A 14,126-nucleotide genomic window follows, 5' to 3' on the forward strand; every position below is an offset into this window, starting at 1 on the left:
ACCATTCGATTGCCGAATCACGAAGGAGATCCGTTCATTGCAGTTACCTTTATTATTGAAAAAAAAATCTGTTCAATGATTCTAGTTGTCTTTTTAGAACAATAGTTAATGACTGAGAATGAGTAATCGCGACGAGCCGAGGAAGAAAATTAGAGAGTAGGACATCACTGTATGACAAGTTACTAACTTAATAAACCCTGCGGTTTGGTTATCCGAATATTTTTTGGATACTTTGAGAGAAGTTCCATTACTTTTCGATGAAAAAAAGATTCAATCATCACCAATCAAACCAAAGATAAATAAAGCAAGCAATTATGTATCATTTACCTGGTGTATGGGTTTTCAAGACAATCTCTTTTTAGAACAATATTTAATGACTGAGAATGAGTAATTGCGATGAGCCGAGGAAGAAATTAGAGAGTAGGACATCATTGTAAGACAGGACTATTAGCTTAATAAACACGGTGGTTTGTTAATCCGATTTTTTTTTTTTTGATACTTTGAAAGAAATTCCATTATTCTTCGAAGAAAAATAAGATTCCATCATCATCAATCAAACCGAACGTAAATAAAGCAAGGAATTAATTATCATTTACCTGGTCTATGAATCTTCAAGACATGTAACAGCAAAACACATTTACCTTTTTCTGTTTTCTTTACGTTTTTCTTACCAGAGCTATGGAGAAAAAAAAATGAAATTTGCAGTCTTCCACACTTGATAAGCTTTCCGCAGAATGCTGCCTCTTACCTCGCCATTATGTTCCTTGCCACTGCGCGGCTTTGTTTTCCTCATTTTATTTTATAATTTTTATGCTTATATTTAATGTTAAACTAAGAAAAGAGACCAACTACGACATAAATCGTTCTCTGAGATGAGCGAGACAGTTCATTTATGCTTGACGCTTACATGACGCCTAATTTTCATGATCGCGCGGGAGATTTACACCTGATGGCGTATCTCACATTGGTTTGCAAGGCGTTCTTATACCAAACCCATTTACAAGGTTTGTTTTAAATTTGATATCGTTAATTCTTCACTCTTTTTTGTCGTAGAGAGGTTTGTCCGAGGTGCAGTCGTGTAACAGCTACAGCCTAGAAGATTTCTTGTCATTCCCGTCGCTTTCTTAAAACTTTTTTTTACTTTTTAGAATGATCAAGCGTTCAGTGGTAAATATTAACCAGGGACACAGTTTTCTTTGTACTGCATGAAACGTCGGTTATGCAACTAGGGTACAACTCACTATTTATAGCAGGCGAGGAACGAGGAAGATCTTTCACTAACGGATGAACTGTAATTATTCTGAAATTCAATTGAATAACAAGTATGCTTTAAAGAAAGTGTATGAAGACAGAGAAACCATTAATTCTGGCTTCTGCCTGGCAGTTGTATCAAAAAATACATATTTAATCCAGTCTCGCCAGAAGAAAGTTAAACCTCATTGCTTGCACAATGTATTCTAAACAAAGGTGTGATTGAATTGATTTGAATGAGTTCGTTTCATTTTCATTTTCCTCTCCTAAAGGTACATTACCGTAGTCTTAAACCAATAGCAACAACAACTGAAGTCTCCACTTATAATGCTTTTATTAGAAATATACTGGTACTCGTAGAGTAAAACACATTCTGGTTACAGTAACAGTTACAACTTACATATTACCTAGAACTTTATAAGCAATATTTCCTTAATTAAAGCCATGTTATTGGAAGCTATTAAAGTGAAATATGTAGCAATGCTTGATAACATATCAAGGCAGTATCTTAAAATGTAGAGCTACATGAAATATCCTACATTTTGCAAAAAAACAAATATTGAATCTATTCCAGTCTCTTTCACCAGTTAACAATCATGAATTACTTGCTTCCTTCTCACCTACATTGCAAAGTATCACAAACTAATAAAAACTATTAAGCTGGAAAGAAGTGAATATAAGGTGTACAAGAAATAAATCCAAACTTTTTACAAAAATAATTCAATAGAACATGGAATAAACCGTCCCAGGATGAAAAGAAAAACCTATTTTAAAATTCTCCTTTTCTATTCCTGTACATGTATTTTTACATTGAAACATGTTTACACCTAACAGGCTTCCACTTGAGCCTGACATGTGACAGAATAGTCAATACTTGTGCTATCAAAGTTACAACTGTATAATTTACTTTCTCTTTTTTTTTCCACTGTTTCCACAAAGTGTATAAGGAACCATGTTTGTCTGTCAGTGGGCTGGTCGTCTTTCATTAAGGAAGGCTCCACTTCCTCCATGAATGCCTCGCCATCTTCATCACTGGCAAGGTACCTCCCAGTGTATTTAGACTTAATAGACATGAAATCACTATCTTTGTTGACATTTTGAACTTCAAACATGTATTTCATTTCATCAGGCTGATGGGCACCCAACTGAAAATAAAGATATAGATGTGAATTAACGACCGAAACCAGACAGTTGTCACTTTGCTGCAATTAATACAAGACTGAGTTATCGGTCACGGTGGGGGCAAGTCATTATTATAAAATGATTCAAGGTTATTCTACTAAAAATCATTTCCCATATGAAATAACTAAGAATGTACAGCAAGAAAGAGATTATAATAGTTACCTTTTTCCCACTCTATGTGCTAAATTTTTACCTAAGTAATTTGTTTATGGCAAGTTGCAATTGAAGACAGAAGTAATAATAATTTCATAATCACAGTAAATCACAACTCACCTGTAAAAACACCCTGTTCCCCTCTACACATAGATAGTAATGGCTGCCATTCAAGTCATACCTTATAGTATTTGCCCCATGGTTATAGGATTTTTCTATGTAAAATACTAGAAACATGAAAATAAAAATATGAAATTTATTAATTAAGATAAACTGAACTTTTCAATGTATATTTACCACGCTTAAAATTATTTCAGTCATGTGATAAAACTGATAAAACACAGGGAAACTACAATCTCAAAGTTTTTTTCCTGTTCTCTAACAAAAATACTTCACGTAAACTATTTCTCGAAGTTGTTAATTGCAAAAGCAGAAAAGTTCTGTATTACTGTCTGGAATAATTTTAACACAAAAATTGCCAGTATGATTGGACTAAGAAGGCCGTGTCAATGTTCACAGATATTTGGGCGTCTTTTAAAGTAGTTTTGCAATTAAATCTCCGTCAAAATTAATAAATGACATAAAAAATCTGTAAGTGTCTTTACATGTAGATTACATTTACAATAGTCTCTCTGTAAACACATCAAGGTCTACTTGCATCTAAATCGGCACCGAGTCAGTTACATTTCGGCGGAATCTCTCATCTTTCGAATTACGCTCGATTATTTTAGACTATTCCACTTTCAACTTGGATAAAAGCTTCATCACAGCCTGTGTGAGGATCACACCCAACCATACGCTTAAATTTACCTGTTTTGTAGCCCCGGTGGCTCCCGGTAAACTCTACAGGAATTTGACGACCAGGCTCGCCCTCCGGCAAGTCTGCCACGAAGAGGTTTCCGCTTCTGCTAAGTCTGTGCTTGGGGATGTCCATTCGAGCGCACGCGCTGATTTCAATTAACTGTCCGGGAAAGTTGAAAAAAAAGAAACATCATATAGGATCTAAATCCAACATAACACCACGCGACTGGAAATGAATGGCGCGGGCTTAACTCTTTAATTGAAAATTTAACTGCATGGAATCCACGATTGAATGGGTTGGAAAGTTAAATTTATAGTAAGTTTACCGTACCTCGACCATATTTGCTTTGTGACGGGTTTTTCTCCAAGCTTGATCTGTAGTCTTTAGTTCCTCTTGGTATTGATCTTTGTTAGTTGCAAATGGAATGGATATCTCAAGAATCGACGATCTTTTACAGGAAATTGAGGAAGTCAATTAGATGTAAATTGACACCAGGAAGTCCTCAGAGTCACGCGGTTTTCTTAGAAAGTGAAAGCGTCAAATACTTGATTGACTCGCACGGATTTCGAAATAAGCTGAGCGTTTATCGGGTGAGAATAGTTTCTATGGCTGCCAATTGAGCATACGATTGGAAATTATCGCGATTCTGTTTCAATGAGAAGAGTGTTTTTCAAATAATAAGAGAAAACAAGTCACGCAAGTTAGTAATCTAGACAAGACAAGACAACTTTATTTTACCAGGGTAGCCCAGTCAGCTGCAAGGCTGGTATCCTTAGGGGCCCTGGGTTCAATAAAAATTACATATAAACATTTACAATAAGATTACAAGGTTAGGTAAAATTTGCTAAAATTTACAAAAGGGGAGAAAAAAATCAGATAAAATGTCCTTTAAGAAGGCGTTTAAAAATTGCTAGAGAACTTGCCTCTTTGATTCTGCTTGGCAGTGAGTTAAAAGCTAAACGCCCTGAATTTTTAAAAGTTCGCCCCCCAAGAACAAGATTTGTTTTATTTGGGTGAATATTTCTCCTAAGGGAATTTGTCCAAAATAGACTTTTAGAGTTATTCTAAGTTGGCTAAAAGATATGTCTAAGAAAATGAAGAACTGAAATTTCCTTCTTGATAGCGATGTTAGAAATTAGCCTCTCTAATTTATTCTTATTTAACAAAAGATGTACTTTGGGATCGTCACGCAACCAGCTGCGTGACATTCAGACCCCTCCAAAGAGTGGAATGTTGTACAGGTCAAAAGGATTATGTACAATTTCGATTCTTACGCGCTGAATGAAACAGTGGAGATTAGTTTTTTTTCCGCAGTAAATCTAGCCACAGAAAAAGTAAAAAATTGAAATCTATCTATGGAAGATTTCAAACAGCTGAAAGATGCTGGAGTGAATTCTATTTGAAAATGAAAATATTTCATTAATTGTGTGGGATATTGATCAAATGAAGCCTTTAAGTGCTACTGTGGTTCTTTCTTTATTTTTATTATTATTTTTTTTTATTCACTCCGAGCCTTCGCCGTAGAACGGCGAAAGCTCGGAGTGAATAAATAAAAAAAAAAAGAAAGAAAGAAAGAACCACAGTAGCACTTAAAGGCTTCATTTGATCAATATCTCACATCATTACGACATGCTACTAAAGGACACGTTCAAACGTTTAGTATTTCCAGTTAATTCTTTTTAATTAATCTATTTATGGAATCTAGTCACATTTGATATTCCAATTTCGCTCTCTTTCTCGATTAACACTAAGAGACTAGTTTGAAAAACAGTCACGTAATGCATAATGTTACAATGGGAATGTTTTCAAGTCGCGTTTTTCAAAAATTGAAAAACACGTTCCTTGCTACGAAGAATAATTCAACGGGGTAGATGGAATCTTTAATTCGGCATTTTGGCGGGGATGGGCCTCTGATCCAAGTTTAGCCAACATTTTGCAAATCTGCTGTGATCACGTATCAGTTTTTACGGTAATTCGACTTGACCTGATTGACGAAGTATCAACAAGATGGCATTTGTACCCTTCGATTGCCGAATCATTCATTGCAGTTACTACGTGACTGAGAATGAGTAATCGCAACGAGCCGCGGAAGAAAATTATCGAGTAGGACATCACTGTATGACAAGTTACTAACTTAATAAACACTGCGGTTTGTTGATCCGAATTTTTTTAAAAATTTTTGATCAACAAACCGCAGTGTTTGGATACTTCGAAAGAAATTCCATTATTCTTCATAGAAAAAAGATTCCATCATCACCAATAAAAAACCGAAGATAAATAAAGCAAGCAATTATGCATCAGTTAATTTGTCTATGACCCTTCACATGCATCACCAATATACCTTTGCCCTTTTCTGTTTTCTTTACGTTTTCCTTACTTGAGTTATGGATGAAAAAATAATGAAATTTGCACTTTTCCGCACCTGATAAGCTTTCCGAAGAACGCTGCCTCTCACCTCGCCATCCTGTTCTTTGCTATTGCATGGCCTTTTTCCTTATTTTATTTTTAATGTAAAAACTAGGAAAAAAAACACCATCTACGACATAGATCGCTCTCTGAGATAAGCGAGACAGTTCATTGGCACTTACATGACCCCTAATTTTCATGATTGCGCGGGAGATTTATACCTGATGGCGTACCTCTCATTGGTTTCTTAGGCGTTCTTATATTATACTCAATTACAAGGTTTGACAAAGGGCGACCCTCCTGGCATTTGTACTTTTGAAGATTGGCTTGTTCAAATTCCCGCCCTGGTCAAAATTGCGTTCAAATGCCCCACTTAATATTTAATGATTCTTTGTTTGATCAAAGAATGTTGTAGAATTCAGCAAAGTCTTAAATTAGTTTTTAGGGCTGCTATTATTTTTCTTGTGGGCATCATTCTACGATTTAAAATTGTGGTTTTTAGTCATTTACTCGCGAAAGCAGACTCTTTCCCCTTATTACTCCTCCATTTAAACAGGTGTATCATGCTGGAAAGAATTGACACTTCCAGCTCAAATGCCCCAACCCACCCAGGCAAGGTTCAAATTTTCCAACCCCAGGCACGGATGACAAACAAATACTCATGGGTTGCCTGAGGGGGGGATGTTGAAGCTTCGAATTGATTAGCGGAGTTGCCAAAGTCTCCCTAACTTGCGGCCAGTGATATGTCTTTACTTTGAGTTCCCATTCCCATTGACTCCTTTCAACTTTTACCATTTTTTCAGAAACCAGAATTGGTTGTAAACGATTATGATTTAAGACAATTATGAAAAGAGTGATTTATCGTGGGCGGATGAACTGTAGTTATTAAAAAGTTACATTGAAGTTTGTCACATCAATGTAGAAATGATATGTAAGAAAGTCGCAGCGCGTCTCTACTTTCTTAGGCAATTAAGCGCGCGAAAGTGCCAGCTAATGACCTTCTAAGTTTCTACACCACTTGCATACGCCCAGTTGCAGAGTATGCATGTCCAGTCTTTCATACCGCTCTACCGCAATATCTCTCCGATCAGTTAGAACGCTAGAAGCGAACGCTACGCATAATTAGCACTAATGATTTATCTTATAGACAGGCTTTAGAAGTTTTAGCATACCTACCTTGTATGACAAGAGAGAGGCGATTGGTAACTCAATGTTTCAAGAGATAAGTAATAACAACAATCACAAGCTTTATTCACTACCTCCGCCACCTTACCTTGGCACGTTGCGAACACGGAAAAATTGCAAGTTCCAAGTCCCGCGTTTTAAAACAAATCGTTTTAGAGACAGCTTTATTGTAAGCCATTGCCGATAGCACGTCCTTGTAAAACTCATATATATTAACTGATCTGATTTCGAATAATTTTAGTTGTATCGTAATTAATTTAGTATTTACATAATGATAAGCTTTATTATTGTAGAATTCTTATGAATTAACTTCCTTAATTTATCATAATATGATTTATGGTTATGATTTATTTACGTTTTACATTTGTAAAAATTATTGTAATTCAGCCCTCGGGCTGCAAGGGTAACTTTAATAAAACTATCTATCTAGTCTATCTAATCAACTGAAAATTGTCACATCGTTGTACATTTCAGAACTAAAATTAATATATTCACAACCATGTAGTTATCCGCAAGCCATTTAGGCATCAGCACGTTTAAGGCAAAAGTTTGTAAAACTTTTTAATGGACGGAAGTTTGTTCTAGTAAAGGTATAAATCTGATGTGATGTTGTGGTCGGCGCTGTTCAGCAAACAAGAAATGGCTAATTACATAACGAAGAGAAGGCCGAGTCTTTCCTGATCTGCGATATTCCGGCGATGAAAAAGTCATTCGGCGGACGACCAGAGACTGGAGCCATTCCTGTGTTTCACCGCTGACAGGAGTTGCTCCAGCTCATGCGTATACCATTTTTTGTTTGTTTGTTTTGGCTGAATAATTTATACATTGAGATAAAAACTGAAAGAGCGTTTTATTAGATTGTTCTTGTGTTGAACTCTACAACGCTTACAACTGAAGCCCTCTTTTATTACTACAGGACATATAGTTTCTAAGTTTTAAACCAATGCAGGAACTGCATGTCACGTCTGGAAAATCACGTAATGTTGCGTGACGCTGCGACCGATGTTTTCAGTATGCTTTGTTGGAGAAATGTGGCTTGGCCGCAATTGAGGGAGTTTTTTTTTGGATGATGATTACTTCAGTTGTGGTTCTATAATATCCACACATACATCGTGCACTTTTGGGCTTGTATTTATGCTGTAGTGTAAACAGAGGAGTGATTGAATTTATTTGAATGAGTAAGTTAATTTTTTTCCTCTCCAAAAAAGGTACATTACCATAGTCTTTAAAAAATAGCAACAACAACTGAAATCTCCACCAATAATGCTTTTATTAGAAATATACTGGTACTCATAGAGTAAAGCACATATTCTGGTTACAATACCAGTTACATCTTAAATTACCTAGAACATTATAAGTAATATTTCTTTACTTAAAGTCATGTTATTACAACAACATATTAAAGTCAAATATGAAGGAATACTTGATAACATATGGTGGAAGTTTATTAAAATGTAAAGCTACATGAAATATCTTATATTTTGCAAAAAAAAGATATTGAACCTATTCCAGTCTCTTTCACCAGTTAACAATCATGAATTACTTGCTTCCCTATCACCCACATTTCAAAGTATCACAAACCAATAAAACGCATTAAGCTGAAAAGAAGTGAATATACAATGCGCAGGAAATCAATCCAAACTCTTTACAAAAAAAAAATTTGATAAAATAAAACATGGAACAAACCGTCCCAGGATGAAAAAAAGAAAACATTTTAAAATTCTCCTATTCTGTTGCTGTACATGTATTTTTGCATTGAAACATATTTACACCTAACAGGCTTCCACTTGAGCCTGACATGTGACAGAATAGTCAATACTTGTGCTTTCAAAGTTACAACCGTATAATTTACTTTCTTTTTCTCTTTTCACTGTTTCCACAAAGTGTAGAAGGAACCATGTTTGTCTGTCAGTGGGCTGGTCGTCTTTCATTAAGGAAGGCTCAACTTCCTCCATAAATGCGTTGCCATCTTCATCACTGGCAAGGTACCTCCCGGTGTATTTAGACTGAATAGACATGTAATCACTATCTTTGTTGACATGTTGAACTTCAAACATGTATTTCATTTCATCAGGCTGATGGGCACCCAACTGAAAATAAAAATATAGATCTGAATTAACAACCTAAACTAGACAGTTGTAACTTTACTGCAAGTAACACAAGACTGAATTATCGGTCAGGGTGGGGGCAAATCATTACTACAGAATGATTCAAAGTTATTCCACAAAGAATTATTTCCCACATAAAATAACTAAGAATGTACACCAAGAAAGAGATTCAAATAGTTAACTTTTGCCCATCTTTGTGTGATAAATTGTTATGTAAGTAATTTGTTTATGGGAAGTTGCAGTTGAAGACAAAAGTGATAATAATTTCTTAACCACAGTAAATCACAACTCACCTGTAAAAACACCCTGTTCCCTTCTACACACAGGTAGTAATGGCTGCCATCCAAGTCATATCTTATAGTATGTGCCCCATATTTATAAGATTTTTCTATGTAAAATACTAGAAACATGAAAATAAAAAAAAATCAATTTTAGTTTGAGGTAAACTGAACTTTTCAATGTATTTTTAATTTACCTCTGAACCACACTGAAAATTATTTTAATCATGTGATCAGTCTAGTAGCATGCTGAATAATGTTTTGAAGCTGGGTTTAAAACACAGGGAACCTATAAGCTCAAAGTTTTTTCCTGTTCTCTAAGAAAAACACTTCACGAAAACTAGTTCTCGAATTTTACGTAGTCGTGAATTGCAAAAGCAGAAAAGTTCTGTATTACTATATGGAATAATTTAAACAGAAAAGTTGCTAGTATGACTAGATTAACAAGGCCTTGTGAATGTTCACAGATATTTGGGCTTCATTTAAAGAAGTTTTGCAATTAACTCGCCGTCAAAATTGAAAATGAGAGAAAAAATCGGTAGGTGTCTTTGCATGTAGATTACATTTACCGTAAAGTCAATCTGTAGACACATTAAGGTCCACTTGCACTTAAATCGGCATTGAGTTAGTTACATTATGCGCGATCATTTTAGACTATGCACTTTTAACATACAGAAAAGCTTCACGATAACGGTCTTTGTGAGGATCACATCCTACCATAGGCTTAAATTTACCTGTTTTGTAGCCCCGATGGCTCCCGGTAAACTCTACAGGAATTTGACGACCAGGTTCGCTCTTCGGCAAATCTGCCTTAAAGAGGTTTCCGCTTCTGCTTAGTCTGTGCTCGGGGATGTCCATTCGAGCACAAGCGCTGATTTCAATTGACTGTCCGGGAAGGTTGAAAAAAAAAAGGAACATCTTTTAGGATCTAAACTGAACATAGCACAAGGCGACTAGAAATGGATGGCGCGGGCTTAACTTATTAATTGAAAATTTAACTGCTTGGAATCCACGATTGAAAATTAAATGTATAGTAAGTTTACCGTACCTCGACCATATTTGCTTTGTGACAGGTTTTTCTCCAAGCTTGATTTGTAGTCTCTAGTTTCTCTTGATATCGATCTTTTCTGGTTGCAAATGGCATGGAAAGCTTTAGCATCGACTATCTATTTATACAGAAAGTTGAGGAAGTCATTTAGATGCTAAATTGACAGCAGGAAGTCCCCAGAGTCACGCTGTGTTCTTAGAAAATGAAAGCGTCAAATACTTGAGTGACTCACACGGATTTCCAAATAAGCTGAGCTTTTATCGAGTAAGAATAGTTTCTATGGTTGCCAATTGAGCATAGAGTTGGAAATGCTCGCGATTCTGTTTGAAGGAGAAGAGTGTTTTTCAAATAGTAGGAGAAAACAAGTCACGCAAGTTAAGAATCTAAAAAAATTTGTCCAAAATAGACTTTTAAAGTTATTCTACATTAGCTAGAAGATATTTCTTTAAGAAACTGAAAAACTGAACTTTCCTTTTTCACAGTGATGTTAGAAATTAGCCACTCTAATTTATTCTTGTTCAAATAGAAGATGTATTTTGGGATCGTCACGCAACCGACTGCATGACATTCAGGTCCCACCAAAGAAAGGAATGTTTTACAGGTCAAAAGGGTCATGTTCAGTTCCGATTTTTACGCGCTGAATAAAACAATGGAGATAAGTTTTTTCTTTTTGTAGTAAATCTAGCCACAGAAGAAGAAAAATTGAAATCTATCTATGGAAGATTTCAAACACCTGAAAGATGCAAATGTGAATTCTGTTTGAAAATGAAAATATTTCATTAATCCTTTTTACTTAGTCTATTTACGGAACCTAGTCAGTTATGATATTCCAATTTCGCTCTCTTACGATTAAGACTTAGAGATTCTTAAATAACTAGTTTGTAAAAGCAGTCACGTAATGCATAATGTTACGATGGGAATGTTTTCAAGTCGCGTTTTTCAAAAATTTAAAAACTTGTTCTTGGTTACGAAGAATAATTAGACGGGACAGATGGAATCTTGACTTCGGCATTTTGACAGGGAAGGGCGTCTAATCCAAGTTTAGCCAATATTTTGCAAGTTTGAAAACCTGCATTTACTGTGATCACGTATCAGTTTTACGGTAATTAAACTTGACCTAATTGAAGGAACTATCAACAAGATGGCATTTGTACCATTCGATTGCCGAATTACGAAGGAGATCCGTTCATTGCAGTTACCTTAATTATTGAAAAAAAAATCTGTTAAATGATTCTAGTTGTCTTTTTAGAACAATAGTTCATGACTGAGAATGAGTAATCGGGACGAGCCGAGGAAGAAAGTTGGAGAGTAGGACATCACTGTATGACAAGATTACTAGCTTAATAAACACTGCGGTTTGTTGATCCGTTTTTTTTATACTTTGAAAGAAATTCTATAATTCTTCGAAGAAAAATAAGATACCATCATAACCAATCAAACCGAAGATAAATAAAGCAAGCAATTATGTATCATTTACCTGGTCTATGGCTCTTCAAGACATGCAAAAGCAAAACACATTCACCTTTTACTGTTTTCTTTAAGTTTTCCTTACCTGGGCTACGGAGAAAAAAAATAGAATTTGCAGTCTTCCGCACCTGATAAGCTTTCCGCAGAACGCTGCCTCTTACCTCGCCATCCTGTTCTTTGCTACTGCACGGCTTTTTTTCCCTATTTTATTTTATAATTTTTATGCTTATATTTAATGTTAAACTAAGAAAAGAGACCAACTACAACATAATCGCTCTCTGAGATGAGCAAGACAGTTCATTTACGCTTGACGCTTACATGACGCCTGATTTTTATGATCGCACGGAGGATTTATACCTGATGGCGTACCTCACTTTGGTTTGCTGGCGTTCTTATACAATACTCAATTACAAGGTTTGTTTTAAAATTGATATCGTTGATTCTTCACTCTTTTTTGTCATTGAGTTGTTTTTCCGAGGTGCAGTCGTGTAACAACCACAGCCCAGAAGATTTCTTGTCATTCCCGTCGTTTTCATAAAACTCTTTTTTTACTTTTTGGAATGATCGAGCGTTCAGTGGTAAATATTTACCAGAGACACAGTTTTTTTTGTACTGCATGAAACGTCGGCTATGTAACTAGGAAACAACTAATAATTTATAGCAGGGGACTGAGCACTAGAAAGATCTATCAAAAAGCTAAACGAAAATTTTTTAGACTTCCTTCCAAGGAAAAGGAAGGAATTTTTTAACTCCTTAGCATGTTATATAAAAAATGAAAAATGAAAACCCCACGAACCCCACAATGCCAATCACTCGCAAAATCAATGGAAACTGCTGAATTACACTCCAGCTCACACCCCAATATCAATGATGAATGGTCCTTAATATGAAGCCACTCTAGCTTTTAGATTATTTTAATAAATGAAAATGAATTTCATACAGCACAAAATGAAATCAAACCATCTGACATGATTGTTCACATAGTCTCCTTGGAACTCTCCCCACTGAAAAATGTCATGTGATATGACCAAGAGCTAACATGAACATCTTGAGCAATTCATCAATTATAATGTCGCGTACCCAAGTGTTGGGATTACGTTGAGTGTCAACCACATATACACATCCGTCTCATTCCAGTTTTTATTGAGTACAACGTGTTACAATGCGGTGAAAACTAAAAGGAAATTTATGATTGCGTAATCAGAAATGATTCTATGGAAATTACAAATGAATGTAACGATAAAAAAAGGCGATTAAATTTACAAAGGAAACTCACGTTTGATCCTGCGTAAAAAGGGTAAAAGAAACTCCGTGGGAAAGTGACTCCAGTTACTCCGAAAACTCCAATAACTCCGATAGAAAACTCTAGATGGATATACTCCGACAACTTACTCCGACACTCCGATATGTGATACTACAGAGATTATGTAAGCAACAGGCTTTAAACATGATAGGCGGCTAATAACACGATCGAATACGCTCTGATAAATGATTAAAAGAATGAACAATGAAACGATAGTAGAATTTAAACGATAGTAAATAATCACACAAAACAAAACGGTTCAGTTCATTTCAGTTCAGTTCGCTTGCTGAACGTTCGTCACATATAAACTAATGTTGCTCATACAGATTCCATTTGTGAAAGCTTTTGGCACCCTCTGTGAGGCCTCTATTCTTAGCCCTCATACTCTCCATACTGTTCTCTGTACAGTTACTGAGGTGCTGACAAGGAGAATTTGACCAATGATTAAGAGATACTTTAGTTGGTTATCATTTCCTTTATTCTCATGTCATTAATGTCTGATTCAGTGGTGATGTTCTAAGGAGAAACTAGATGCTAATCACTCTTAGAGGTGAAAGGGTTGATGTTTGCATGGTTATAAGGCATAAACTTGATTTAACCCCATAAAGGAATTTTCTGTTGAGGGTTGAAACTAATTTGGTAATGTATTCATTTGGTTTAGCTTTACAATGAACAGTGATCATGACAAGAAAACCCTCTTCTCTCAACCAATCAGACTTCAAATTGAAATAAAACCAATATTGACATGGTCACTAGCTATGATTGCGGCTACTCTTTTGATTATCTGGTTAGATGCATCAGTCAATTGGAAGCTTCAACATCCCCCTTCCCTTGGCAACCCCCTGGCATTTATACTTTTAAAGATTGGCTTGTTCAAATACCCCACCCATTATTGAACAATTCTTTGTTTGATCAAAAATTGTTATAGAATTTAGCAAGGTCC

The 14,126-nt window shown here is 35.6% G+C and overlaps 2 protein-coding genes and 1 long non-coding RNA gene across 4 annotated transcripts; all 3 read right to left on the reverse strand.

Moving 5' to 3' along the window:
* Nucleotides 1-1,568: 1,568 nt before the first annotated feature.
* On the reverse strand, nt 1,569-5,931 carry LOC113670637 (uncharacterized). 2 transcript variants are annotated; one of them, XM_089189584.1, is made up of 5 exons: nt 5,811-5,931; nt 3,719-3,836; nt 3,397-3,547; nt 2,707-2,813; nt 1,569-2,396 (listed from the first exon to the last, which is right to left on the reverse strand). In XM_089189584.1, the coding sequence occupies exons 2-5, from the start codon at nt 3,725-3,727 to the stop codon at nt 2,079-2,081; spliced, it is 585 nt and encodes a 194-aa protein (XP_089045710.1). In that variant the 5' UTR covers nt 3,728-3,836; nt 5,811-5,931; the 3' UTR covers nt 1,569-2,078. The 2 variants fall into 2 exon arrangements, with proteins under 2 accessions (XP_089045710.1, XP_089045711.1); XM_089189585.1 differs by lacking the exon at nt 5,811-5,931 and having other exon boundaries at nt 3,719-3,842.
* A 2,296-nt stretch (nt 5,932-8,227) lies between these two features.
* LOC149036211 (uncharacterized) lies at nt 8,228-10,631 on the reverse strand. Its single transcript, XM_089189575.1, has 4 exons — nt 10,414-10,631; nt 10,100-10,250; nt 9,381-9,487; nt 8,228-9,069 (listed from the first exon to the last, which is right to left on the reverse strand). The coding sequence occupies exons 1-4, from the start codon at nt 10,522-10,524 to the stop codon at nt 8,752-8,754; spliced, it is 687 nt and encodes a 228-aa protein (XP_089045701.1). The 5' UTR covers nt 10,525-10,631; the 3' UTR covers nt 8,228-8,751.
* A 2,375-nt stretch (nt 10,632-13,006) lies between these two features.
* Nucleotides 13,007-13,482, reverse strand: LOC149036212 (uncharacterized). The gene is made up of 2 exons (XR_016181548.1): nt 13,157-13,482; nt 13,007-13,054 (listed from the first exon to the last, which is right to left on the reverse strand). It is a non-coding gene; the product is annotated as an uncharacterized LOC149036212 (long non-coding RNA).
* Nucleotides 13,483-14,126: the final 644 nt, after the last annotated feature.

The sequence above is a fragment of the Pocillopora damicornis genome, chromosome 12 (genome assembly GCF_964200805.1).
Source record: "Pocillopora damicornis chromosome 12, jaPocDami1.2, whole genome shotgun sequence".
Taxonomy (NCBI): domain Eukaryota; kingdom Metazoa; phylum Cnidaria; class Anthozoa; order Scleractinia; family Pocilloporidae; genus Pocillopora; species Pocillopora damicornis.

Excerpts from the sequence above, each read along its gene's own strand:
- LOC113670637 (XM_089189584.1), bottom strand. Across the intron at positions 2,814-3,396 it reads CCACCGGGGCTACAAAACAG|TATTTTACATAGAAAAATCC; the intron begins GTAAATTTAAGC and ends TCATGTTTCTAG. Across the intron at positions 2,397-2,706 it reads GGAACAGGGTGTTTTTACAG|TTGGGTGCCCATCAGCCTGA; the intron begins GTGAGTTGTGAT and ends CTTTATTTTCAG.
- LOC149036211 (XM_089189575.1), bottom strand. The coding sequence starts at position 10,524 with ATGCTAAAGCTTTCCATGCCATTTGCAACCAGAAAAGATCGATATCAA. Across the intron at positions 10,251-10,413 it reads ACAAAGCAAATATGGTCGAG|TCAATTGAAATCAGCGCTTG; the intron begins GTACGGTAAACT and ends CTTCCCGGACAG. Across the intron at positions 9,488-10,099 it reads CCATCGGGGCTACAAAACAG|TATTTTACATAGAAAAATCT; the intron begins GTAAATTTAAGC and ends TCATGTTTCTAG.